Raw genomic sequence first — 26,795 nt, forward strand, 5'->3', positions numbered from 1 at the left:
GATCGGGTCTGCATCAGGCTCCCTGCATGGAGCCTGCTTCTCCCTCTGCCTGTGTCTCTGCCTCTCTCTCTGTGTCTCTCATGAATAAATAAATAAAATCTTTAAAAAAAAAAAAAACTCTAAAAGTGTTTTTGCCCAGTGGATGTCACGTCCAAAAGAGTCTGTGTACCAAAGTGCATATTTTCATTATGTTTGTTATTGGATTACATCATTCATTATCATCAAAGGCCCTTTACAACTGCTAGTAGAAGCCACGACAGGCCTTGCCCATCACCGGGACCACATGGCATGCCTTTAATTGAGCAAAAGCGTAGACGTTTGAAAGATCAGTGAGTCCATGCAGCCCCCTGTGAGGTAAGTGTTGGATTACGCTCAGCCCCCCTAAAACACTGAAATGGGCTCCGGCTCCCAGCCCAGCCTTCCTTCTGCTCTGGGCAGTGAAGCTCAGGGCTCAGTTACTCCCTAAGGGATATGAACTCCCTGCCCAGCGCTGAGCCCTGGCCAGCTGCCCTTCTCACCACTTCTCCTTTCATTTTCACTTCAGTTCTGAGAAGAGGGCATGGTTTTAACCAACAGTTCATCCCAAGCCTGGTCCTGGGTGACGGAGGCCCATCAGGATCCTGCAAAGTGGGGCAGGGAACCCCGGTCCAGGACCTGGGGTTTTCTCCTGAGTGAACACTTGAAGGCCCCCTGTGTAAACTGGCTCTAAATCATGTTTTTCCCCAGCATCAGCTGGCCCATGAAGTGGGGTATGTGCAGTTGGTGCTGTTGGGAGTTTCATCCTGCAGGTCCTTATGGGTTGACACGACAGCCCCTGCCTGTTCCCAAAGGCTCTCTCCTCCCCCTTGTGATAATCTCAGCCCCAGTCCTGGCCTATTTTCCCGCCTTGTGAACAAGGCTGACCCAAGGATGTAACTCGGGGACCCCTTTGCCCTGGCCCAGGGACGGGCCTCTGTGGTCAGCCCCTGACCTACCCTCCACTCACAGTGATCAAGAAGCCCACAGCCCCACCACACCTCCAGGCTCTCCAAAAAAGGGAAAAACAGAGCAGAAGCCTATAGGATCCTCCTAAGGGGCACTCTCTCTGGCACCTCCCAAGCAGAATTCACCAGTGTTTTGTCCTCACTGTCTCCAGTGGGCGTGGACTGTGACAAGGTCTAATGTGTGAACTTCCCCAAAGGCAGGGCCACATCCTCCTTCCTATGCCACCCCCATATCAGCAATGAACTTACAAGGATTTGGGAATTTTAAAAAATTAAGTTCATGATTAAAATATTTTTAAAATATGTGCATTCTGATTTTCAGAACAGCATACTCGAAACTCCCGGCCCAAATCTTGGAGCCATCCCAGGGCAGCTTAGTTCAATAGTCCCTCCGGGTAGCCAAGTCAGCACACAGGAAGGGACCTGGCATTCCACAGACTCCTTCTGAGCCAGGATCACCTTCGTATTTGCCGCCAGAAGCTGGATAGTTTGGAGGTATTAAGACCTCACTCTATAAATGGATGTGTCTTCTGAGCATCTCTATAAAACTTTGGAAAAGAACGCTTGAGTAGAAAATGTGGATTTACACCATAAGGAGGGACCAGAGGAAGAAGCCAAGGAGAGTTGTCACTACTAGGCTCCTCCAGGAGAGAGACAATAGGTCACCAGCATCAGCCCAGGCTTCCCATAAGAGCCCGAGAGGTGGCAGGGCCACCAGGATTGAAGGAAGTGCTAGATGTTTACACCATGTTATACGTCAATCATATCTTGGGGAAAGCCAGGGAGAAGTGGAACTTCCTTGCAAGAGAAAAAGACTGTTGGCAAGAATCCATGTAGCAGAGATGGAGAATCACGGAGCCCATGCTTTGGTTTCATGCTGTAAGTGGCTTGACAAGATGGTGACAGTGACTTGTGTCATTTATTTCATTAATGAACTTCTTTACACACTCAGTTTTTAAATAAATTATTTATTTACTGTTGACTTTAATATTATCTGTGAAAAAAAAAAGACCGACATGGCTGGCTCTTCTTTCAAACTATGAGAATGTATCTCTTGCTTTTGAAAATTATCTGTGAGGAAATCCGTTTTGACATGTTTTCAGTGACCCATCACTTTTCGGGAATCTGTGCCAAAAATGGTTGTAAACCCAGAGCTTCACCTAGTTCCAGGTACACAGCAAGTGCTCAATTAATGTTGGTGGAGGGAAGGGCTGAATGGATCTTTTTATTCCTGGCACCCAAGTATACATCCCAGACCCGGGCCTAACATGCATGGGGAGGTGGGGAAAAGGTGGACTTTCCCCTGGGGCTGAGTGGGGAGGCCAAGGATCTGGGCTCTAGGGTGGAAGAGTCTGTCCTAGGCCAGGCCCCTGTGGCCCCAGCACTGGGTGAGATTCATTGCCTTGGGTAGAGACATATTCCCTGGGACACACAGCTGTTGACAACCATTAACAAACGCCAGGCAAATGCCAACATTGTACCTGGAAGAAGTGACTTATGAGGCAACGTTAGGAGTCAGTCAGGCTGAGCTGTTTGTCCTTGAGCAAGTTACCCACCCTGCCACCACCATCTCTGGCCTCAGTTGCCTTATCAATAAAAGGAGGGGCTGGACAAGGGGGGTTTCGACAGTCTTTCCCCGTCCAATTGTGGAGTTCTGGGTTAGAGATGCTGAGAAACGCTCTGGAGCACAGGTTCATCCTGGTCCAAAGCGGAGGAGATGGAACCGTCTCAAGGAAGAGGAAAGAGGCCAAGGATTTCCATATTGAGCCTTTTTGCCAAGGCCACCTTGCTGTGGCCCGGCCACTTCTGGTGTGGAATAGTCGAGGCCCGGGACGGGACTAACCCAGGACAGAAGCCCTGCTCCTGAGTGATCAAGCTCTGAGTGCCAAAGGCCAGGAATCCTTCTCAGCTTCTGTGTGGTGACTCAAAGCCAGCTCAGGCTGGGGATTTCCTGACCTGCCCAGGGGGTGAGAGGCAGAGGTTTCCTCCTACCAAGAAAGAAGATGTGAATCCAAGAAGTTCTGTTTTCAGTGAAGTGAAAACATCCCTTCCCTTTCTCCCCCAAACCTTACTGGAGGAGGTCACAGGGCAGAGGTTCTGACCCCCTCCCAAGCCTCCAGCCGCTCCTAGGGGCGTTGGGGAGAATAGAAGAAAAGCTGAACCCATAGCGCAGAGGCATTTTCAAGCTTCAGAGTAGTTTGGGATTTGTGGAGTCACCAATGTTGTCACCAATGTTGTCGTATGGAGATTTCTGGCAATCCTGTGAGGTCAGCTCAGAATATCACCTGCATTTTATGGGTGAGAAGCCTGAGGTTCCAGGGAGGGGAAACCACCTGCCCAAGGTCACATGGCAGGTGCAGGTCCAGGAGCAGGAGCACAGGAAACCACAGATACTAGGGGGCAGTGGCAATCTCCACTGGGCCAAAGTCATAGTGTCACCAGAGGACTGAAACCTCAGGAAAGAAGGTTGGGCCAAGTGAGATGAACCACTCAACAGAGACACTGAGGGCAGAGAGGCAGGGCCATGGCTTCTGCTTAAGTAAAGTGCCCCATACACGCAGAGTCACTAAAACAAACGCACAAGCCAAGTGACAGTGCTGCCTTCTGGAGAGACTTCCCAGCTCTGTAAGCCTCTGCCTCTGTTTCCCCATCTTTAAGCCTTGGAGGTTTGGAGGGTGAATTGAATGAGATAAAATGTGGGTAGGAACCGTAGCACAAGGCCTGGCATGTAGTGAGCGCTTACATGTCAGTTAGCATTCTTCTGTTGCTATTACTAAGACTGATGAAGCAGTGTTCCTTTCTCGCAGGCCAGCATCAGCCCCCTGAGGGCAGGTTTTCAAGAGCATGTCCCCTTTATAAACTAAGGCTCAGTGAGGGGCCTCTGCTTCCTTCTTCTGTAAGTTGATGGAGCTGGGCCGGATGCCCTCTCAGTGCCCCGCTACCTCTCCCAAGCCGGGCAGGTAACAAGGGGTAGGGCAGAGAGGGTTCACACCCGGTGCCCCACTGAGCTCCGGGGCTGCCCTACCCAAGGATGATGCCCACCATGATGCCCTGAATGTAAGTCGTCGTCCCCCGCCCCGGCCCCCCCAGTTCTCACCTCCCAGGTGGGCAGGCAGCTTTGAGGTCTGGGACAATAGCTGGGATCTCATGAGTGCAAAACCCCCGTCAGGGACCCCTGCTGCTCCGGGAGGAAGGCGGAGACCACCATGCAGCTAGCTGCCTTCAAGGGAGACTCAGTTTCTGGCCTGTCACTGCTTGGTGCCCAGAATCCACCTGCCCCTCACGGAGAGACTTCCAGCATCTCCTCCTTGAAATCCATCCTGTCCTGCTCCTGGCTCTCTGGCTGTTCCAGGTGGCTGCCCTTGTCCTGGCTGACCTTCCTGGGTGTCTTCAGAAATCTGGAATATTCAGGCCCCAGCTGCAAATCAGCCCCTGCCCCAGCCGCTGGGGGCTTCCAGCCCACCCAACCACTGCTTCCCCTTTCCTCCTCAGCCCCTAGGCTACTCACCTGAATAGCAGTTTCTGCCCAGGTTCTTTCTTAATGATGTTCAGCTTATAGTAGTGGCGCAAGGCACGTGACATCTTCTCATAGGTCATGTTCACCCGGTTCTAGAAGGCAAAGCAATCCCACATCATCCTCCGCTCCCCACCCCACTCCCTCCGGGCCTCAGTTTCCACACCTGGAATGGAGCAGGTTGGGGGCACCTGGGTGGCTCAGTAGGTCAAGCATCCAACTTTTGATTTTGGCTCAGGTCATGCTCTCTGGGCAGTGAGATTGGCCTCAGGCTCCATGCTCAGCGGAAAGTCTGCTTGAGATTCTTCTTCCCTCCCTGTATCCCTCCCCCTGCTCACATTCTCTCTCTCAAAAAAAAAAATGTCTGTCTCTGTCTCCTTGCCTCCATCCTCCACCTCCCACCCTACCCCATTTCCTTTTTTTTTTTTTTTTTAAAAAAAAGGAAGAAAGAAAGAAACAGGTTGAGCCAGATGGTTTCTTAACCCCCCGGAACCAGAGTTCTGTGAGAGCTTAGGAGAGCTCTCTTGAGTTTGGAAGGAGACAGGCAGGTGAAGGTTGGAGGAGAAATAATGACTACTACCTACAGGGCTGAGGACCACAGGGCAAGAATGAATCACATGTTGCTTTTATTTATTTATGTTTTAAGATTTTATTTATTTATTTGAGAGAGAAAGAGAGCACAAGCAGCAGACAGAGGGAGAGGGAGAAGCAGGCTCACCACTGGGCAGGGAACCCAATGCAGGGCTCAATCTCAGGACCCTAAGATCATGACCTGAGCCGAAGGCAAACATTTAACCGACTGAGCTGTCCAGGCGCCCTTCATGTGTTGCTTCCAAATAGCAAATGTCACAAGTAGTAATATATATATATATATATATATATATATATATATATATCCATATCCTTGCTACCTGCCCCCCAAGTGAAGGGTGTTGGCTCTCTCTCTCTCTCTCTCTCTCTCTCTCTCTCTATATATATATATATATATATATATATATATATATATATTTAGTTGGAAATGCAGAGAGACAGAATGGTAAGGGAAGCACAATGGTAGGGGTAGCTCGCCATGAGCTGCATGACTTTAGCCAAGTCATTTTATTTTTCTCTGAGGTGTGGGCACTGCAGAGTAAGGCAACGAGGCTGGGCTTTAGTGTCAACGTAAGCCCCAGCTCCACCATGTGGCAGGTTCATGGCCTTGGATAAATCTCTTCACCTCTCTGCATCTGTTTCCCCAGCTATAAAATGAAGATGAGAGCACCCATCTCACAGGTTTATTGTGAGGATTAAATTAGCTAATCCATGGGAGCACTTAGCACAGCACTTGGCATGGGGTATATATGCTCATTAAATGGAATCGCTGCTCCCTGGGCCGCAGTTCCCCTCCCTATACTAGAAGGGGATTGGACCAGGTGAACACACCCAGGCTTGAGTCATCTGCATCCGTTCCAACCACCAGCACCACAGAGAGGCAACAGAAGCAGATCATTTTGAGTGCCTGGGTGGCGCAGTTGGTTGAGTGCCCGACTCGTGGTTTCTGCTCAGGTCGTGATCTCAGAGTTCTGAGACTGAGGCCCACATGGGGCTCCTTGCTCAGCAGAGAGTTTGTTTCTCTTCTCCCTCTTCCTCTGCCCCTCCCCTCACCATAAATAAATATATAAATCTTTAAAATAGAGTGGAGGCAGAGGCACACACTCTGTGTTCAAGTCCATGCTCCGCCACCTACTGGCTGCAAACTCTTGGACAAACTACTTTGTGTGCTTCTGTTTCCCCTCTGGTGTCTACTTCACGAGGTGTCCTGAGGATTAAACGAGTTAATGCAGGGAAAGCCCTCAGAGCAGTGCCTGGTGATCAAATGCTATACCATTTTAGGAAATGCTATCTATTACAGATTACCATGATTGATTGCTAATAGTTTTTTTAAGACTCTTTTTATAGCTAACTGAATTTATTTATAGACAAGGACACTTGCTTTACATCATCACTGTAAATCAAGAGATTGACGTCGTAGTTAAAAACTTTTAATCCCAATTCTTACTAAAATAAATAAGTAGTAGAATTTGGAGTAAACCACCTAAAATCTTTTGGCAGATGTCCTTTTAGGTTATGGGCATTCCTCACATTGGGAATGCAGACCTCAGTGGTTAACAGGCTTTCCCAGCCCTGATACCCAATGCTCCCACACGGCCTGAGACCTGAATCTCTACTCCAGCTCCCCCACCCCATCCCGGGAAACCGGTTTCCTCACCTGGCCTAATTACCCCACAGCATATGCAGTGTAATTCATGTAAAAATGCTTTGAGAGTCTCAAGAACTAAGCAAAGGTGGGTTTAAGTGAGTAGAAGGGCAAGATTCCTGAGTTTCGGGGACAGTCCCCATCCTCAAGAAGTAACTTCTTGTCCCTTAGGATCTCCCAGAATAAAATGATCCCAATACTTCTGGAGCTGCTGGTGAAGCCCCTCACCCCCACATCTGTCAGTTGAGAACCGTCCCCTAGTGCTGAGGGGTCCACTCTGAACTCCTGCTCTGTCTTCTTCTGGACATGTGGAGGCCAGCCCACATGCTAGCTGAGGTTTACCTTATGGTTTCCCCAGAGTCTGGCAAGCCCATTTGGATCCACAACTCTGAAGATCTTGGCGTTCTTATCTTCCCATCTGATGTAGGGCTCATACCTGGTGTCACAGAGCAGCTGGTACACATAATCCCACAGCAGCCGGCAGTCTACGATGGAGCACAGCCATTTCCGGGGGCTCATTGTCTCATTTATTCACCCTAACTCTAGGAAGTGCCCCCCCTTAAATAAATAAATAAATCTTTATCCACAGCGAGATATGACAAAACGAGCCCAGAGAGGTATGGACATATCCCAGTCACCAATCTCCTGAGTGACACACAGACTGAAAAGACTAACTCAGCTCTGCAAACATGAGAGCCAACACCCTTCACTTGGGGGGCAGGTAGCAAGGGCAGGCAGTGGGGATGCTGGATGGCAGCCAGTGGCCTGCACCTGCTTCCAGATCCCTCTCTGCCCTTTGTCCTATTCTCTATTAAATCAGGATTGTTAAATCCATCCTGTCAAGTCCTTTAGTGAGAAGCTTGAGAAAATCAAATCATCACGGAGGGCAAGTGGCCAAGGGAGCCTGGGAGCAAGAGCTTAAGGCCTCCTACCTGGGCCACCTGGCTGGGTCATTTCAGGCAGATTACCTAACCTCTTCTGAGCCACAGTATCTTTGTAGGGGATGATATGAGGCTTGAGTAACATAATAAACCCAAAAGCCCTTAGCACTGTGCCTGGTACAGAGTAAGTGCTCAGAGAATATTAAGCAGTATTATTAAAAAGATCAAATGCTTGTGCTTCAGTGATTCCCAGGCATTTCCAACCCAGAAGCCAGGCTTAGTGGTGTCTTAGGACAAATGTTATTGCCCTAGCATGGCTCAAAATTATGCTTTGGAAAGGCAGGCAGGGGGTACCTGGGTGGCTCAGCAGTTGAGCGTCTGCCTTTGACTCAGATCATGATCCTGGGGTCCGGGGATCAAGTCCTACATCAGGCTCCCTGCATGGAGCCTGCTTCTCCCTCTGCCTGTGTCTCTGCCTCTCTCTCTCTGTGTCTCTCAAGAATAAAAAAATAAAATCTTGTAAAAAAAAAAAGAAAGAGAGAGAGAGAGAGAAAGAAAGGCAGTTTATCTGTCAGTTTTTCTGGTGGCCTGTTAGTCAACACTTTAACAATGAATGTAGAGTGGAAGTGTGTTGCCTGCTTAGAGCTCAGGCTCTGGAGCCAGACTGCCTGGGTTCATGCCCCAGCTCTGGCACTTACTGCTGTGTGATTGATCCTGGGGGAGTCACTTAAGTTCTCTGTGCCTCATTTTCCTTCCTATAAAATTGAGCTAATACTAACCTCAAAAAGCTGGTGTGGGATTAAGTAAAGTTCTCAGAACCATGCCTGATACACAGTAAGCACCCAATTGTTGAAAAATAAATAAATAAAAATTTAAAGGGAAGAATACTCCATGCCAATCTCACTATCTGACTGTGACTAGTTTAACTGTCCCTGCCCTATTGTGGCCAGATGATGGCAAGCACATGGGACAGTCACCCTAAACTCTTCTAAAAGCTCAGCACAGACTCCATTCCTCAGCTCAAAACAAACCTCTGCCCTGCCACCCCCCACCCTCTAGACTTGGCCTCAGCTTACCTCCCAGGGGCACATAGCCTCCTACTCACCAGAGATCCTGCCATCAATGGGGGCCTGTGGCATCGTGGGGGAGGAGCAGTCTCCCTCAGCCTTGAAGCCCAGCTCCGCACAGTGAAATACATCGAGGGACTCCTCCCTGCCAAGGGGCCACTTAGCCAGGGGGCTCAAGAAGCTGGCAGGCCCCAGGTGTGATGGCTGCTGCAGGAGATCCCTTTGGGGGGCCAACTGAGGGGGCCCGGTCCCCTCTGCAAGCAGATAAGCACAAATTTGATTTTGTGGGGAGAATCCTGAGCCTCCACCAGCTCAGACCCCTCAATGCCATGCCTGGGAGCCCTGTGAGGCAGCACTCCCAATGCTCTTCTTCCATCTGGTCCCCAGGTGGAAGGTCAAGGAGACATAGGGTCCCCGAGCTCTGGCACAGGTGAGGGCCAGACAGCACAGGGGCCAACCTCAGCTCCGAGACAAGTAACTTAATCTCTCAAACCCACCCCTTGCAAAGCCAAGGGGTGACAGAACTAGGTCCAGAATCCAGGTGCCTTGTATCTTAGTCCTGTATCCTCTCCATCCACCCAACAAATATTTATTAAGAACTTTCTGTGAGCCAGGCATTGTTCTAAAGCATGTGGGGGACATATCACTGAACCCAAAAAAGGCCCCTTCCCTCATGGAGCTTATATTATAGTGGGGGGGGAAGGGGGTTGCAAATGGAGAGAATGTGCAAAATAAAAAAGGAAATAGTATACAATATGAGGGGGGTGAGAATAAAGCACTGTAAGGCAGATAGGGAATCCTGGGAAAGACAGGTACATGATGGTAAGGGGAGGTCTCACTGAAGTGTTAACATCTAGTAGACATCTAAAGGAAAGAGAGGAGTGAGCTATGTGAGAATCTAGAAGAGGGAATGCCAGGCAGAGGGAGCAGCAAGAGCAAAGGCCCTGAGGCAGGAATGTGTCTGGCTTATTCAATGACCATGGAGGCTGTTGTAGCTAGAGCAGCATGAGCAAGGGGGAGAGGAGTGGGAGAGGACAGCAGAAGGCAGGAGTCATTATAAGGACTGTGGCTGGGCAGTCCGGGTGGCTCAGCGGTTTAGCGCCACCTTCAGCCCAGGGTGTGATCCTGGAGACCCGGGATCGAGTCCCACGTCGGGCTCCCTGCATGGAGCCTGCTTCTCTCTCTGCCTGCGTCTCTGCCTCTCTCTCCCTCTCTGTGTCTCTCATGAATAAATAAATAAAATCTTTTAAAAAAATAAGGACTGTGGCTTTGACTCTGAGTTTGATGGGAGCCATTGGAAGATTTTGAGCAGAGAATTGACATGATCTGATTTATGAATCTCTCTGGCTACTCTATTGTGAATAGATCATAGGAGATCAAGAGTGAAAACAAGGACATCAGTGAGGAGATTCTCTAGAAGTGATGAGGGCTGGGCCATGGGCAGCAATAGAGGTGTGTGAAGTGATTGAGTTCTGGATAGATTATGAGGGTAGAGTCCACTGGTCATGTTGATGGTTGGGATTTAAGTGGGAAAAAAAAGAAAGCAAGCAGAGGTGACATCCAACATTTTGGCCAGAGCAATCAGGAAGATGATGTTGCAGTCTGCTGAGATGAGGAATCCCAGAAGAGGAGTAGAGTTGTGGGGAGAGAGGTGGGACAGGTGTTTGCTTTAGGAGCTCTTAGGGTTGAAATGCCCATTAGACATCCCAGGGAAGGTATAGGGTAGGCAATGTGGGGTGTGAAAGTCTAGAATTTGCAGAGGTCTGGGCATATGTAGGGGTCATCGGTACTAGATGGTATTTAACACTCTAGGTCTGAGTGCAGATAGAGAAGAGGCCTCTTGAGCCATGGGATACTCCAACATTTAGAAGAATGAGAGAAAAAGAAAAGCCAGGAAACTGAGGAGTGACCATGGGGTGTTCTGGAAGTCAAGGGAAGGGTTTGAGGGGAGGGGGGATGACCATTGAAGGCCATGAGAGGTGACAGTGAATAAGTATTGACAGTGGACAGGGACAACCCCACATTCAGGTTTCTAGAAAAGAGTTTCCACAAAGAGATCAGGAGGAGAGGGAATAGGGACACCAGACAACAATGTTTTGCTAGAGAGGAGTGCAGAGAAATGGGGAGATGGGTGGTCTCAGGAGACCTACAGGGGCCAGGGGTGATGGCTTAGGAGGCAGGGCAGAGGGGAGCTGGGAGCCCAGCCCACACAGCTGCCTCTTCCTTTGCCTGGAGGAATCCCTGTTCTTCCAATGAAGCCAACTTGGGGTAGGGTCCCAGAGCTCTGAGAGGAGCCTCCTCACCTTTCAGGAGGCAAGGGTAGTGCTGAGTGGGCATCTTCGGCCTCAAGGCCCCTCCAGAAAAGGGCCCACACACCAGGGCTTGCCTCTGGGTCTTGATGTACTGGAGCAGCTCATACAGGACGTCCCCTAGGGGTGAAGGCAAGAAGCAGGTCGGTCACCTGCCTCTTGGGTGAGGTCTGGGATCAGTTACAAGCTTCATGCTGATGAGATGAGAGGCAGCAGAGTGGAAAGGGGTAGGGGAGACAAGAGCTGTGGGGAAGGTGAGGGGAAGTGACAGTAGGACAGAGCTCTGGGGCTCTGCAAACAACACCCAGATTCCTTTGCTGCAGCCTGCTTTTGTGAGGAACCACTAGGCAAACATTTATGGAAAAGGGGATGTCTGCCATGCTGGAAGCTGAGAATGCTCCTCCAACCAACACGTCCATCTCCCTCCAGCTTCCTCCCTGGGCCCACCTGGGTTTTCATCAGAATGTTTTAGAGGGAATCCAGTGAGTTTCTCTGACCTGAACCAGGTGCACGAAGCCGGAAGTCATCCTTGGTGAGGATGCAGAGGGCTCGGCCATTCATCTCAAATCCATGCTCCCCAGTGCGCTCCAGAGAGTACTCCTGCTCTGCCCAACGCAGCCAGTGCAGTACATCCTCCCTGCTCCAGAGTGCCGGCTGGATGCCTGCAACCAGAGGGACAGGGACTGAGAGAGAGCACAGGGTGGGGACAGGAGCTCTCCCCTCAACAATCACTCATCCTTCCATTTCAGGCCCTCTCTGGAATGTCACCTCCTCCAAGAAGCCCACTCAGAACGCTACATCTGAGCAGATGCTCTGCTGTCCTGTCTCCTCCTTTGTTACCAGGTCCTGTTCTTTTACTTCCTGGTACCTTACTTTCCTCGTCATTGCACTTGATATGGTCATATGTTTAAGTTAATCATTATCTATGCATTTTGTATGTGTTCACTTATTTTACTTTGGGTACCCCCTCCCCCTGGCCTGTTTTCCAACTATTAAGTCAACAAATATTTACTGAGGAACTATTATAATGCCAGGCACCAGGCTGGATGTGCTAGGGCACCTTGTTCTATGTATTCAGCACCCAGGACAGCGACCGGACCACAGGAGGCGCTCCACAGACATGTGTTGAGTGATGGCATGTATGATTAGACGTGAAGAAAGGGTGTTACTGTGACTGTTTCCCCAATAAGGAAGCTGAGGCTCCCAGAGGCTAAATGACTAGCCCCGGGTTACACAGGTAACACGAGGTACAGCCAGGCCCAGAATCCAGGTCTGTCTGGCTGCCCCACTCTTCCGCTCTCTTGTACCAGCTCAGGTCTGGGTTTGCTCAGAGAGCAGCCCAAGGGACCAGGAAGTCTCCTGCACCCATTTTCAGCTTGTGTGTTCTTGCCTCTGGTAATACCGAGACAATGAGTTGCTTTCTTTTATTCCTTCTCTCTACATGTCTACACTGCCTGCTTCTAATGCCAATTATTTGCCTCACTCATCTGGGTTGCATTTAAGAGGGCCATGTGACAACTTTCACGGTCCTTGGTACTCTTGCTCATAGGCCCTTTCCTTCCCTAAAAAATATTTTTAATTTTATTTTATGACTACACTGGTATAAAGACGAGTATATTGTTATGTATTAAAACATTTTCTTCTGCCTAAAAGTTTTTTTCTCCTAATTTTAAAGTAAATCAGAACATTTCCATTGGCCCCTAAAAATATTGGGGCCCCCAGCACTGTGCCCACTGTGTTGACAACCTGGGGCTTTGCTTTGTGTGGTGCTTCTCCTCTCAAGAGCATTTCAACCCTGCCGGGATCCTGGCCACATAACAGTGGAAGGAGCTCAGGGTTCATCAGGGCTGGTATGACAGGTAGAAAGCTGAGGCAGGGGAGATACCTGTCCATGGCCATATCTTGGCAGTGACAAAGATGGAGCCAACCTGTGACTACTTTGGTCCCAAATCAGCACAAGAGATAAAACTCATTTTCAAGTTTACGAAAGAAAAGAAAGAAAGAAAGAAAGAAAGAAAGAAAGAAAGAAAGAAAGAAAGAAAGAAAGAAAGAAAAAAGAAAAGGTGCACTATCCACTTATTCATCAATTCAGCCAATATCCCAGGCAAAGTGAGGCTGGCAGGAGGGAGGTAACCAATGACTACCTAATGAAATCCTGCTCAGCCATGCAGAGGGAAAGAGCCCTGAGCTACAAACACAGAAAGCAGGGCAACACAGCCCGGCATGGGAGGAAGGAGAGGCTCCTTACTTTAGTTTGGGACTGAAGAATGAATAATAAAGAAGAAATTTCTGAAACTGACCGAAAAATTATTTAAGGGGAAAAAAAAGAACAGACGTGGCAACTGGCCTTCATGGTACTACATACCACAAAGCCACGTAATCAAGATCTGACGCTATTGCCTGAGACTCACAGGTATCATTGGAAGAGAAGGAGCCCAAAAGTGTGAAGTGGGGTTTTAATTCAGTGGGAAAGGATAGTGAATTTAAGCTATGGTAAAAACCACATTGGTTGTCCACCTGGAAAAAAATATAACTGGACCTTTACCTGTCACCATTTACAAAAATCAGTTCCAAATGGGATTAAGCCTTAATATATAGAATAATAGAAACTCAATAGAAGTGGAGGCACCTGGGTGACTCAATCAGTTAAGCATCTGCCTTCAGCTCAGGTCATAATCTCAGCGTCCTGGGATCGAGCCCCAAGTCGGGCTCCCTGCTCAGTGAGGAGACCGCTTCTCCCTCCCCCTCTGCCTGCCACTCTCCTCTGCTTATACTCGTCCACCCTCTCTCTGTCAAACAAATAAATGAAATCTTAAAAAAAGAAAGAAGAAGTGGAAATAGGGGGAGTACTTGATGGCTTACTTGGAGGAGCATGTAACTTTTTATCTCAGGGTTGTGAGTCCGAGCCCCATGCTGAGCATAGAGATTACTTAAAAATAAAATATTTAAAAAGCGGGAATAGGAAACCCACATGCATTAAACAAGGATGGGGGGAACCTCAAACCTCAACCATGACAGTAAACTCAGAGGCTATAACATATGTGGAGGATGCACTTGACTACATTAAGTTTTGTATGTGTGTGTGTAAACCATAAATGAAACTAAAAGAGAGCAGAATAAAGGAAAATAATTTGCAACGTAGATGACAAATAAAGGATGAATGTCTATCATAAGTGAAGAGCACCTTTAAATTGATTTTTTTTAAGACAAAACATCTTACCAGCAATTCAGGTGGAGCAATCAGCCTCCGCACTTCTGACACTTTGCACCTGATAATTCCTTGCTGTGGGGGCTATCCTGAGCTTTGTGGAATGTTCAGCAAGATCCCTGGCCCCTGCCCACTAGATGTCAGCAGCAAACAAACACACACACACACACACACACACACACACACACACACACACACACACTGAGATGTGACAACCAAAAACGTCTGCAGACACTGAGCAGCCCTGGTGGTTCAGCAGTTTAGCACCGCCTTCGGCATGGGGTGTGATCCTGGAGACTCGGGATTGAGTCCCACATCAGGCTCCCTGCATGGAGCCTGCTTCTCCCTCTGCCTGTGTCTCTGTCTCTCTGTCTCTCTCTCTCTGTCATGAATAAATAAATAAAATCTTTTTAAAAAAATGTCTGCAGACATTGCCTCGTGTCCCCAAGGGAGAGGAGAAAAATTGCTTCCACTTGAGAACCTCTACAGTAGAACAATCCACTAATAAAGATGTGCCAAGACATGACACTTCACAGTCAGGGACAGGCATAATCAGAGAAGAATGAGATATCATTTTAATGACAACACCTACACCTGACAGGAATGCAGGGGAAAGGATGCCTTGCTGGTGGAAATAGGAATTTAGAGCCTCCATGAGAGATCAGTCCAGTAATCACAGGAGTGACTGAGACACAAAAGCTGAGTGGTATGAAAGCTGGAAGCCACCTGACAGTAAGATTCAGGAGTATCAGGGGCAGGCGCATCAGCCAGCCAGGGCTTCTGGGGCTCTGGGAGCCCACTGGCCATTGCATTTTTGCGGGATTGCCTATTTCATGATATTTCAGGCTGTCAGCCTGAAAATTCAAAACTATGGTCCAGAGTCAGAGGAAAACATGGTCCTGTGTTTGGCCAGAGTGAGGGGATGGAATCTACCCCCTCTAGCTGTCCTGCTTCCAGAGAAACACTAAAACTACAGAAAGAGGAGGAAACCATGAACTTGGCAGATAGTATCAACCACAGATGTGGTCCTGCTTCCAGGTCCGGAGACAGGGGCATGGGACTTCCCAAGCCATCTGTAACTGACTCTAAGGTCACACAGTAGTACCTGAAAGTGAAGCCAGTCGTCACTCCGGAGTGAAATTTGGTTTTTCTTTCATTACCTCTTCTTCTCTCCTACCCTCACTTTTCATCCCTCTGCTGTCAAAACCTCCAGTCCAATAAATACAGAAAAAGGACCTTCCGGTTCCTTGTGTCCTCAAAGAATACTAGGGTCACAAAAGGCTTTCCAATAGGATTTGAGCCCTCAGGGAAGGACCAAGTTCCAAGCAGTGGCTCAGCCATCTAGTTCTGGGCCAAACCTCCAACCCCAGGGTCTGGGTCCCAGCTCAACCCCTTACTAGCCAAATCACCTACAAGCTGTTCTTAGCCTCAATCCCCCCACCCCTGTAAAATGGGATAAAATTTCACTGCCTGGGTGGGCTGCTGGGCTGTGTGAGGGGCAGGATGGTGGAGGGGTTAGGGACCCAGGCTACATACTGTATCATTCAGCATCTCACCCCTACGTAAAGACCCAAGAGACATGGAATGCATTCACCAGAAGACATATATGCGAATGTCCACAGTGTCAGTTCATAATAGAAAAGTATGGAAACATTCCAAATATCCATCAGCCAGAGGAGGGACAATCAAATTGTGATGTGTCCACGCAATGGAATGCTGCCTGGCCATTAAACAGAGAGTATAAGGCACTGCTAATCCATGACACATGGATTAAAGTTTACTGATATATTGAAGGAAAGGAGCCAGACGTAAACATGTAATCAAGAACAGATGCTAATCTAGGGGGAGAAATCAGAGCAGTGGTTGCCCTTTGTGGGGGAAGGGACGGGGGAGAGGAGCAGGGGAACTTCCTGGGACACTGGAAAAGGTCTAGTTCCCGATCTCACTGATGGCTCACAGGTATATCCAAACATAAACATTTGTAGACTCAAGATCTGTACACATAACCTTATGTAAATTATACCTAAAAGAAGAGGAGAATCATACAACAAAAGGATCAATGATGTTGCCAGACCAGCTGAAAACTGGCAAAACAACTATGCTTCAGTGTCCTCACCAGCACATTGAGGGTGGTGATGAATACAGAACTAGCAACATGGGACTGTCATGAGGATTCTACAAGATCACCAATTTAAAGACCAGGGTCTAGCACGTGGTATGTGCTTTCCAAGACAAGTGGAGCTCTTGACATTAGCTGAGGTGACACAAGTAAAATGGTTGGCAAAGGACTCAGCACAGCCTAAGAGCTTAGCAACTGCTGACGAGCATTATCTAAGGTGTCCACTACCCCCCCACCCCCCCACACACAATGTATTCCTGACCTCATTACTGGGATGACCCTAACTGAGTCTCCTCTTACCAGTCTAACCACCTTTCAGGGGCTTTACCTGCAAACCAACCCATGCTTTTCCCTCTCTTGGATGTGATCCACCGTTTTTTCAGTTCCTCACATCCCCCCACCCCTGTAAAATGGAATAAAATGGAATCTCAAGACTCCAGCTGATACCACCTTACTCTCCCTGCCCCAGCTACATGGTTACTGGGGATTTCCAGCTTGGCTGGTTCCTGACTCCTGGGACAGATCTGGACAGAGCCCACAGCTGGGAAATCTGGAGGGTTCATGTATCTTCCTGAAGAGTCAGCACTGCCTCCCACCCACCCCCAGAGCAGGGCGGGACTCAAGGGCTACCCCCCCCCCTTCCTGGGCCACATTATCCTCTGCTGTGCTTATTACTGGGCATCCTGCTTCCTTATGCAGTCACGGCATCCCTCGCTAGAATGTCAGCTCCGTGACCACAGACTTTGCCAGTCTCGGTCACTGCTGTCTCTCCAGCACCTACAGCAACGCTCAGCACACAGGAGATGCTCAATAAATATAAATGCTTAAATGAGTGAGCTGAAGGACTTCTAGGCATCCTGACCAACTCCCAGTCCCACCCTAACCAGGTCTCTTTTCTCATAGCATCCCTTTCACTCTCTTGCTCAAGAAACTGACATGGCTCCCAACAATCAACCCCAGCAAGTCAAAAACCCTCTGTCTTGATTTCCAGACTCCCTCCAGCTGCTCCTCCCCATGTGACCAAAGCTATTTCCCAGCTATTCCTTACCATACTCCTGCAGTTTGCTGGATAGAGTGACCTCCAGAACAACAGAGCTGGACCAATCATTAGCAACCAAATCAGAACTAACATCTGGTTTCTACCTTCCTGGCAGGGTTCTCATGAGGAATGCAGGAAACTATGAAGTACTTACTTGGCTAGTCCTCTAAAAATGAAAGCTGTCATCATCCCACAGTGGAGGCTGATGCTCAGAGTAAATGACAGCTTCAGAATCTGACGTACCTGAGTTTGAATCCCAGCCCCCCATCTTTTTACTGATGGGTGACTATGGCCAAGATAATTCTTTTTTTTAAGATCGTATTTGTTTATTCATAAGAGATACAGAGAGAGAGGCAGAAACATAGGCGGAGCGAGAAGCAGGCTCCCCGCAGGGACCCTGGGATTAGCCCTGAGCCGAAGGCAGATGCTCAATCGCTGAGCCACCCAGGTGCCCCAACGACAAAATAATCCTCCCCACTCTAAGACCAATGTTCACATCTATAAGATGGGGATAATAAAAAAATCTATTTTCCAGGCCTGTTCAAGTGTATTTAATCAGACAGTATATACAACACACCCAGCACAATGCCTGGTCAAGAGTAACAATTCAACAAATGGTATTTATTATGATTATCAGCATCCTCATTGGTGGAGCCTGCCTGAAAATAGAGGGACTAGCTTGTTTCTCTGCTCTGATGACCATAGTTTAGCAATTACCATTGTCCTTGGTTTATTGAGAGTCACTGTCCAGCAGCCTCAAATCCATCACCCCATTGTTTGCCCTGTTATCTTAGCTAATATTGCTTTTCTTGGCAATCATACTAGGCTTTATATTCACCAGACAGTGGGGCAGGGCCAGCACACACAGTTGTGTTGTGTCTTGCACTAAGCCACCATTAAAAGGAAGGAATGGGAGGGTAGAGATAAAACCAAGGGCTTTGGCTTAGCTTCTTCCAAAAGTGAGGTTCTTTTCAATCGGCACAAAGATGCACACAGTCTAGTCCAGGCCCTGACTTGAGGGAGGAGGAAGCTCTTTGTTTCCAAATTGTTGGGTTTGGGAATCTCCCATCTGTTTGTTGTTTGCCATATTCCCTTTCATTGGCAGGTGACAAACATCATTGTCAATATTCAAAGCTTCCAGGACATGCGCTTCTAGTCTCCAGACTCCCCATTCCACCCCATTCTACCTTTGTCTTGGCACCTGCGTCCATCTAACTTACTGCTTGTCATATGCCACCATCTAGGGCAAAGTTTCTCAGACCATTCTGACCTCAACTGGAAGTAAAAAAAAAATGCATTTTATATCACGACCCATACATATAAAGAGCCCAAAGTATTTGTAAAATGTTCTATTTCATTTTTTAAAGATACTTATTTTGATCCACTAAATTGATTCCACTCCTTAGTGAATCCTGACCAAACACTTTGAAAAGCACTATTAGGACATAGCTGTATAAAATGAGGTCCTCAAATGTATTTCTAGCAGCAGCAGTGTCACCCAGGAGTCTACTAGAGATATAGCTCTCTAGAAGCTATGTCCCACCCTAAAGCTACTGAATCATAATCTGTGTATCTAGCAAGGCTCGCAGGAGTCTCATTTGCATGTGAAAAATTGAGCCACCTGGTCCAAGAGAGCAGGAAGCTACGCTCTGTTAGAATTGTATATATGAAAATGAGTGCCCAGAGATTCTGTATAGGTGAAAGATATGAACTTGAACAGCAACACGAACATCTGTTAGAGTTCCCCCAAGGGCCGCTTCCCCTGTTTTATACTACCAGGGAGTTGCAGGGATGTGTCATCCTTCTGCCTTTGACATTTGAAAATTGGACAGGGTGTGCTTTGTGGTCTCTTCCCATGGCTTACTCACAACTAGGAGCTTTGAAAGTCAATTTCAAAATGCAGAAATCACAGTTCTTCTCTATCCAGCAGTGGGAAGTTGACAGAGTTTTTTTCCCCAGGGAATAAGCTCCAGCAAAATGCAAAGACACGGGACCAAGGACTAAGAGTCCGAGGTGTGAGGCCCTATCTGGCCATTAGCTGCACAGATGACTTTCTCACATGGCATCTCAGTGTCTCTGTCATCAAATGTGGCTGTGCCAGTGACCATCTCTAAACTGCCTTTTCTCAAAATCCCCTGAGCAGTCCCCTTGAGGTTGCATCATTTCCTCTCAGACTTACTCCCTAGGGACCTCCGCCCAGCCCCTGCCAGTGGTCCCTGAGCCTGTACTGTCTTCACAGCTCCGGACTCACTCTGGCCTTGAGAAAATCCTTGTGGATGCAGACTGGGGGATGGGGAAATGAATTCTCTTTCACTCTCCACTTCCAAAGAGGGAGGAATCATTGTGAATCTCCTTTTGTGAGTGCAGGACACAGTGCTGGAGCCTCGTGGATCCAGCCCCTCAGTCCCAACCTACTTCCCGTCACTAGACAGGACAGTCATCTTTGGAGTGAACTCTGCACTGCTCTAATGAACATCTTTGTTTGTCAGGCAAATAGGCACGGAAATGTAAGCTCTACAGGGAAGTTGTGTGTGCTCCACTTATCACCAACTCATAAAGCTAAGCAAGATTTGTTTTGTTTATTCACCTTCCTGAGGAGGCAAATCACCCTGATGATTAGAATAGAAGCCAGAGATGGAGGAGGGAATGGGGTGGGCAATTGGGGATAAATGTCAGAGAGATGCCAGGCAATGGAAACCCAATTTCAGGAAACAGGGATGACATCACTCCAGCCATCTGAAAGGTCAATCTCTCATTAGGTGTCAGGAGTTTGCTTCTTTGGGATGTTGTTGACAGGAAAATGAGTCATTTAGTGTGCCCTATCTTTTAAGATTGTTAGATATTTACTAAAGGCCAGAACCGTGTTGCCTGAATATTTTCAGAAGTAAATATGAGTCATGAAATCTAAGATGAGAAGTATAGAAGATGCTGCTGGGACCCTGCCCAAGGCCCTTAGCTCTCACCTCTACTCCCTGAAGGCCACTGAATGCTGAATGTCAGCACCTGACTCTGCATCTGACTTAGCCAATGCAGAGGACAACTTGGAAAGCTGAAGAGGAATGAAAAAGTAGGGATGAAGCCAAGCCAATCCCTGGCTGGGTTTGGCTCCCCTTCTCCGCAAAGGAGGGGTCTTTCCAATTTGCTGTAGAATCAAGGAAGCAGCCTCACCCCATCACGGATGGGAAGTGGGTAGATGAAGAACCTGCCTCTTTATCCCTGGGCTAGCATGACTCAGGGGGTGCTCTCACTGTACCCCAGAAGTCCCCTCTGGGAGTGAGCTCCAGCTGCCCACAGTGCTACAATTTAAATTTCTTTTTTTCTTTTTAAGATTTTATTTATTTACTTATTTATTTAGAGAGAGCACAAGTGGTGGGGGAGGAACAGAGGGAGAGGGGGAAAGAATCCCAAGCAGACTCTGGGCTGAACATGGAGCCCAACATGGGTGGGATCCCACAACCCTTAGATCATGATCTGAGCCAAAACAAAGAGTCAGACACAACCAACTGAGCCACCCAGCCACTCCTACAATTTAAATTTAAATGGAATTTCCTTCTCTCTCTCCTCCATGGGGAAGTTTTTCCGGGTCTGTTTCTGGAGAAATCTAACCAAAGGCTATAGCACTAGTACCTCAGGAGCTCTAAATAGATCAAATGACCTGCACCCTGAGTTGAGTAACAGAGAATAAGGCTGGCTGAAGAGGGGAGGACGTTCCTGTCACTAGAAATGTGCAGAAAGACCTGGGGACCATCTCAGAAGGGACCCACCAAAGGTGACCTCAAAAAATTAAAAGGCCTGCATAACTGCATTTACCAAGATGATGACTAAATTTTCTAAGTCCCTACTCCCTCTCCTGTACCCTCTTACCCAATAACCTTGAGCTAGACACCCAGAAGAAGGGAGGTGACCAAAGATTACTTGACCTTGGGCAGAACACAATCTTCTGGGCCTCAATTTCTGGAATACAAGTGAGTTACCTGAGGCAACATCTAGGGTCTCTATCAGTGTTGACATTCTAGAACTTTGTGTGCCAGTTATGGGGGCAGTCTTTGAATATGGGGGAGGCAATGGAGGGTAATCTAGAGGGCCTTGTGGAACCTGCAAAGTAGCCGTCCCTCTCTGAGAATCGGTGTCCTCAGCTGCCATGAGATGGCATCAAAGCTTCTTCTCAACAGCAACACTCAGGGTCTTCAGGTCTGTCCCCAAAGTTCCATTTTTCCTCATTGCCATGGCTTGGGTTGGGTCAGAGCCCAAATTCTATCCTCTATGTAACCGTTGCCAAATATCTCCTTGGAACAGCCCTGAGCCCCAAGCTACCAGTCAGGGCAGGCATTTGGACAAAATGAAACAACAGAGATTCTTTATAGAGCTCCTTGCCCGCCTCCCCAAATCACACTGCCACTTCCTCCACCACTGCTCTGAGGCATGAGGGCATCCTTCACACTCTGTGGTTCTCTTATATCCATGAGTCCCCCTCTTATCCTCATTAAAAGAATACCAGGCTGTGGACAGCGGAGGCATTTGAGGGGTATCCAGGTCTTCCCAAGGCCTGTAAAGTCATACCCAACATTCTGCTCAATCCTGTTGGTGGCTCAAAAATCAGGTCGTGGCCAGGAAATCAGAAGGGTATGAAATCGGTGTTTCAGACACTGAGTGAGCTGAGCAAGAAGTGGCCTGGAGGTTTCACAACTCACTTCAGATGTAGCTACCCACAGCTGCCCCAAGAAGAGTAAGACCTTCCACTGGCAGTCGGCTTGCTGCCTATCCCATGATTTCCATGGCTTAGGAAGTACATTTAAAAATCTCTTGGAAGATTATCAGCAGGACCAAGGTTTGGCCTTAGCATGGAGAGCCCATGTGCTCTTGAGCATGTCACTTAGCTTTTCCACCTCTCAGCTCTGGTCATTGAAATACAGACATAAATACATGAATCTACAGCCTGTTCTATGGTTATGAGTTAACTCGGACAAGAGCATTACTTAGGAAAGTGAAATAAAAGGATATGGCCAGTATACTTCCCGTGGCTCTCTTTGGGTAGATTTGATTATTCTACGTATTCTTCTTATGCTTCCCTGCCATTTCCCATTTTTTTTATGATAAGCACATGCTACTTTTGTAACAATAAAAATTAAATATAATTATTTAAAAGAGAGTTCTACATACATATAGCTGTTGCTCACTGTTTAACCCCATCTGGCTTCCTCATTAGCAATATCCCCAACTCTTTGTCTTTAGACTGGAAGAGAACCCATAGCTCATTTGATCCCAGCCTTCATCTTACTAATGAGGAGACTGCCGGCCCTAACCTTTGGCCATGGCAGCTGCACTCTCTGCAGTGAGAATTCACATTTACATCCTCTGACTTTCTCACCAAGGAAAAGTTAAATAAAACCCAGCAAAGAAATAGTAAATGGAGGGAAGGCAGTTCCTTAGGTAAGAAGTTTAAGTGTCACATTTATGTCCTTTAAAAACATCAGCCTGGGCACCTGGGTGGCTCAGTCGATTAAGTGTACAACTCTTGATTTATGCTCAGGTCATGATCTCAGGGTGGTGAGATGAAGTCCCATGTTGTAGGGCACCACACTCAGTGGGGAGTCTATTTGAGAGTCTCTCTCTCCCTCTATCCCTTCCCACCCTGTTCTCTCTCTCTCTCTCAAATAAATAAACAAATATTTTTTTTAAAAAAAGTCAGCCTTTTCCTCCTCTCTACTCACGGAGTCTTCCTGGCAACTTGCAGATTTCCCCTTCACCCAGCAAGTTCATTCTAGCTTCACATCTGGCCTGGGCTCCTGGGGGTGGTGTGGCTGCCTCGGGGCTCACAGAAGAGCTGGCCAATGCTCCCTCCTAGAAAGAGGAAAAACCAGGGCAGTCAAAGACAAACCTTCTTGGTGAAGGCTCAGTCATCCTTAAACGTATAAAGAACTTTTCTCAAAGGGAAAGAGCATCCATCTCTGCATCTACCTTAAAGGTAGGAACCATGTGGGGTGCCTGGGTAGTTCAGTTGCCTGGGAGTCTGCTTCTCCCTCTCCCTCTGCTCCTCCCCCCTGCTTACTCTCTCTCTCCTCAAATAAATAAATGAGAAATTTAAAAAAAATTTTAAGGTAGGAACCATGCGTATCTTCAGCTTGATATCTTCAACATTTTGTACAGAGTAGACACTTGATAAATTTCATCTTTCTGATTCAAGTTTTTCATGCATATGCGTAACCCCACCAGAAGGCTCCCCTGCCAAAATTTGACTTGTAAGATAGAAATCTGAGAGTCTAGAAATATCTACTGGGACCTTGGTGAGAGGACACAGGGGACATGAGGGGCCAGAATAAAAAGACCTTAAGTCGTAAATAAATAAACAAACAAGTAAATGCTGATTTTAAGGGAGAAAAAGGAAGGATAAATTTCTGAATCCCAAAATCCCTCCAAGGGAAGCCTGTATCTTTACAATTTTCTAACCAGCTCAGCCCCAGAGGTGATTTGGTTCATCCCTCAGGATGAGGGGATGAAAAAGTGACAAGATTTTGTAGAAACAGAAGTAGCCTTGGGGCTTATGCCCAGCTATAGGTGCCACTCCGTGAAAAGTAAAAGTGAAACTAGTCCCAGCAAGTAATTTTCTCAAATTAGGATCTTCAAGAGCATTACATTCATCTCTTGATGTCTGAGGAGGGCAACCTGCAGTGAAAGACTGTGGATCTGGAGCTGCAAAGCAGAGGAGGTTTTAACACCTTTTAGGGTAGTTCTCACTGCATTTCTGGCTGGTATCCCCAACCCCACCCTCAACCCCCTCCAAGGCTGGTGCTATTTCCCAGGTAACCCAGCCTCTTGAGGCTGCCACCTAGGAGCGTTGGCTTGCCAAGCTGGAGAAGGGTCCAGGGTCTCACGCTTGCAGGAAAGCCCCCTGTGGACTCTTCTAGCCTCTTCCAAGCATTAGGATCAGCCAATTCTGGAGTTTTAGCTGCCTGGAAAATACCAGCCAGGGAGCTACTGAGAGTTAGAACTCTGGGCTTCCGCATGAAAGCCAGGGGGAGGTCTGATAAACTGTGGATATGGATCTGAATCTTCTTAGAGAGAGGAGGTGGAAAAAGGCCTTGGAGGTGGGAAGGGGACCAGCTCTGGGGCAGTTCTGAGGCTGCTGGTGAAATATGGCAAATGGAGAGGGACTGCTTGAGTGGGAGCCCCTCTGCAGTGGCGCTTTTGTCAGCTATTAGGGCCGCAGGAACTTCCAGGGACGTCACAACTGGATGATCCAAGGGTGAGGAGGATGTAAGGAGGAGCAGAATAGAACGCAGAGAGGTTCCGAAGAGAGACAGTGAGGCTGGAGGTGAGTGAGGAGGGAGGGCCGGGGAGGGATGAATGGTGAGGTTTGGGGAAATGTTGGAGAGTGAGATTCCAGGCAGGAAAAAGGTCTGATAACTTGGGTATGGAATTTGAGGTGGCGGAGAAGGGATGGGGGTGCGGAGACTCCGCGCGCTGAGGGGTTCAGCCGCCAGGCTCTTACCTGCATTACAGGTGGAGGTGGGAGAGCCGCCGGCCGGCCGTCGTGAGGGTCCCCCCGGCCGCGGCCCTGGGCGCTCTCGGGCCCTCCTTCCCACCCCCCCACAACGGGCCCCGGCACTGGAAGGCGAGGAGGAGGAAACCTCTTTGGAGAAGTGCCGGGCAGTGCGCCCTCGGGTTCCCCGGACCAGCAGGCTCACAGGGCGCTCGGGTGATCGCTGTCCTTCCGGGAAACGAAAACGAAAGAGCGGGATCTGGCTTCCACTCCCGCCCCGGCGGGCTCTGCCGAGGGCAGGCGCGGGCCCCGCGGGAGCGCAGCGCGGCGGGCGCTGTCCGGTCGCCGCCGGGAGGCGTCGGTCCTGCTCGCGTCCGCCCAGGACGGCCTGGCGCTGGCTCCCGGGGGCACGGGGCTGAGATTCTGCGGGACCTGGGGGGCCGAGAGAACCCCTGGTCGTGGGCTCAGGACAGCCACAGACCAACTGCGTGTCACCCCTGTGTGTCTCCGCACTTGGATGGAGGGGACCTTCCATGCTGCCCCCTGGCCGGGGGCCTCTCCTCTTGGGGATGAGTGACCCCCCGGTCCTGACCCCACCCCGGCCTGCCGTTTGGCCCGCCGTGCCCCACCACCCAGGCAGAGCCCCATCATCAGAGCGGCTGTGCTACTCCTCCCGATAGACCCTAGTGCCTGTGGATCCCGGCTAGCGCCTTTTCCCAGGCCTCGGGCTCCTCCAGGCACACCCGCACACCCGCACACCCGCACGAGAAAAGGAGGGAAGTCTGAACCTTCTGCGGAGACTCTTTAAGGTGTACATGGGGTTACAAAGAAGGCTCAGCGCTGATACAGCGCAAGCTCCTAGGAACTAGTAAGAACAAGGCCAAAAACCCAATAGAAAAAATGAGCAAAGGATATGAATAGACAGTGCACATTAAACAAAATATCGAGGGCAGCCCGGGTGGCTCAGCGGTTTAGCGCCGCCTGCAGCCCAGGGCGTGATCTTGGAGACCTGGGATCGAGTCCCACGACGGGCTCCCTGCGTGGAGCCGCTTCTCCCTCTGCCTGTGTCTCTGCCTCTCTCTCTCCTCTGTTTCCCATGAACAAATAAATAAATAAATCTAAAAGAAAAAAAAACTTTAAAACAAAATATCGAATGGCCCTGGGAACATAGAAGAAGATGCTCAGACTCACCCGTTATAAAAGATATGCACATTAAAGTTTTTGAGATATCATTTTTTTACCTGTTAAGTTGGCAAAAATTCAAAAGTTTAATGACATAGTCTGCTGGAGAGGCTGAGGGGAACAGAGAACACCGGGCAACCCATGGAAGGTAGTAAGGCAAGATCTGGCAAAGTTACAAATACATGTACCCTTCCCCCAGCAATCCCACTACTGGAAATGTATTCAATAAATCTACCTGCACATATCCAGAATGCACATGCTATTTATTTCAGCATGGCTGATGATAATGATTAGAAACAATCCAGGTATCCATTAAAAGAGGCTGATGAGGGGCAGCTGGGTGGCTCAGTGGTTGAGTGTCTGCCTTTAGTTCAGGGCATGATCCCCAGGTCCTGGGATGGAGTCCCACATCGGGCTCCCTGCATGAGCCTGCTTCTTCCTCTGCCTGTCTCTCTGCCTCTCTCTGTGTGTGTCTCATGAATAAACAAATAAAATATTCTTTTAAAAAGAGGGGAGCTAATGAAATAAATTATGGTAGATCCATTTAACAGAACACCATGCATCGTCTGAAAGAGCTCTCTGTGTCAGATGGCAAGCTCTCCAAGAGGCAGTACAGTATAGCACTTAAGAATCTAGATTCTAGGGACACTTGGGTGGCTCAGCAGTTGAGCTCTGCTTTCATCTCAGGGCATGATCCTGGAGTTCAGGGATTGAGTCCCACATTGGGCTCCTTGAGGGGAGCCTGCTTCTCCCTTTGTCTATGTCTCTGCCTCTCTC

General features: G+C 48.6%; 1 protein-coding gene across 1 annotated transcript; it reads right to left on the minus strand.

The window, feature by feature from the left end:
* Window positions 1-1,990: 1,990 nt before the first annotated feature.
* Window positions 1,991-25,125, minus strand: ETV7 (ETS variant transcription factor 7). Its single transcript, XM_055330269.1, has 8 exons — window positions 24,846-25,125; window positions 23,068-23,197; window positions 11,488-11,652; window positions 10,985-11,110; window positions 8,720-8,935; window positions 7,076-7,218; window positions 4,492-4,592; window positions 1,991-4,381 (listed from the first exon to the last, which is right to left on the minus strand). Exons 1-8 carry the CDS (start codon window positions 24,849-24,851, stop codon window positions 4,264-4,266), a joined length of 1,005 nt encoding a protein of 334 aa, XP_055186244.1. The 5' UTR covers window positions 24,852-25,125; the 3' UTR covers window positions 1,991-4,263.
* Between the last annotated feature and the right edge of the window lie 1,670 nt (window positions 25,126-26,795).

Source organism: Nyctereutes procyonoides, unplaced genomic scaffold, assembly GCF_905146905.1.
Source record: "Nyctereutes procyonoides isolate TBG_1078 unplaced genomic scaffold, NYPRO_anot_genome, whole genome shotgun sequence".
NCBI lineage: Eukaryota > Metazoa > Chordata > Mammalia > Carnivora > Canidae > Nyctereutes > Nyctereutes procyonoides.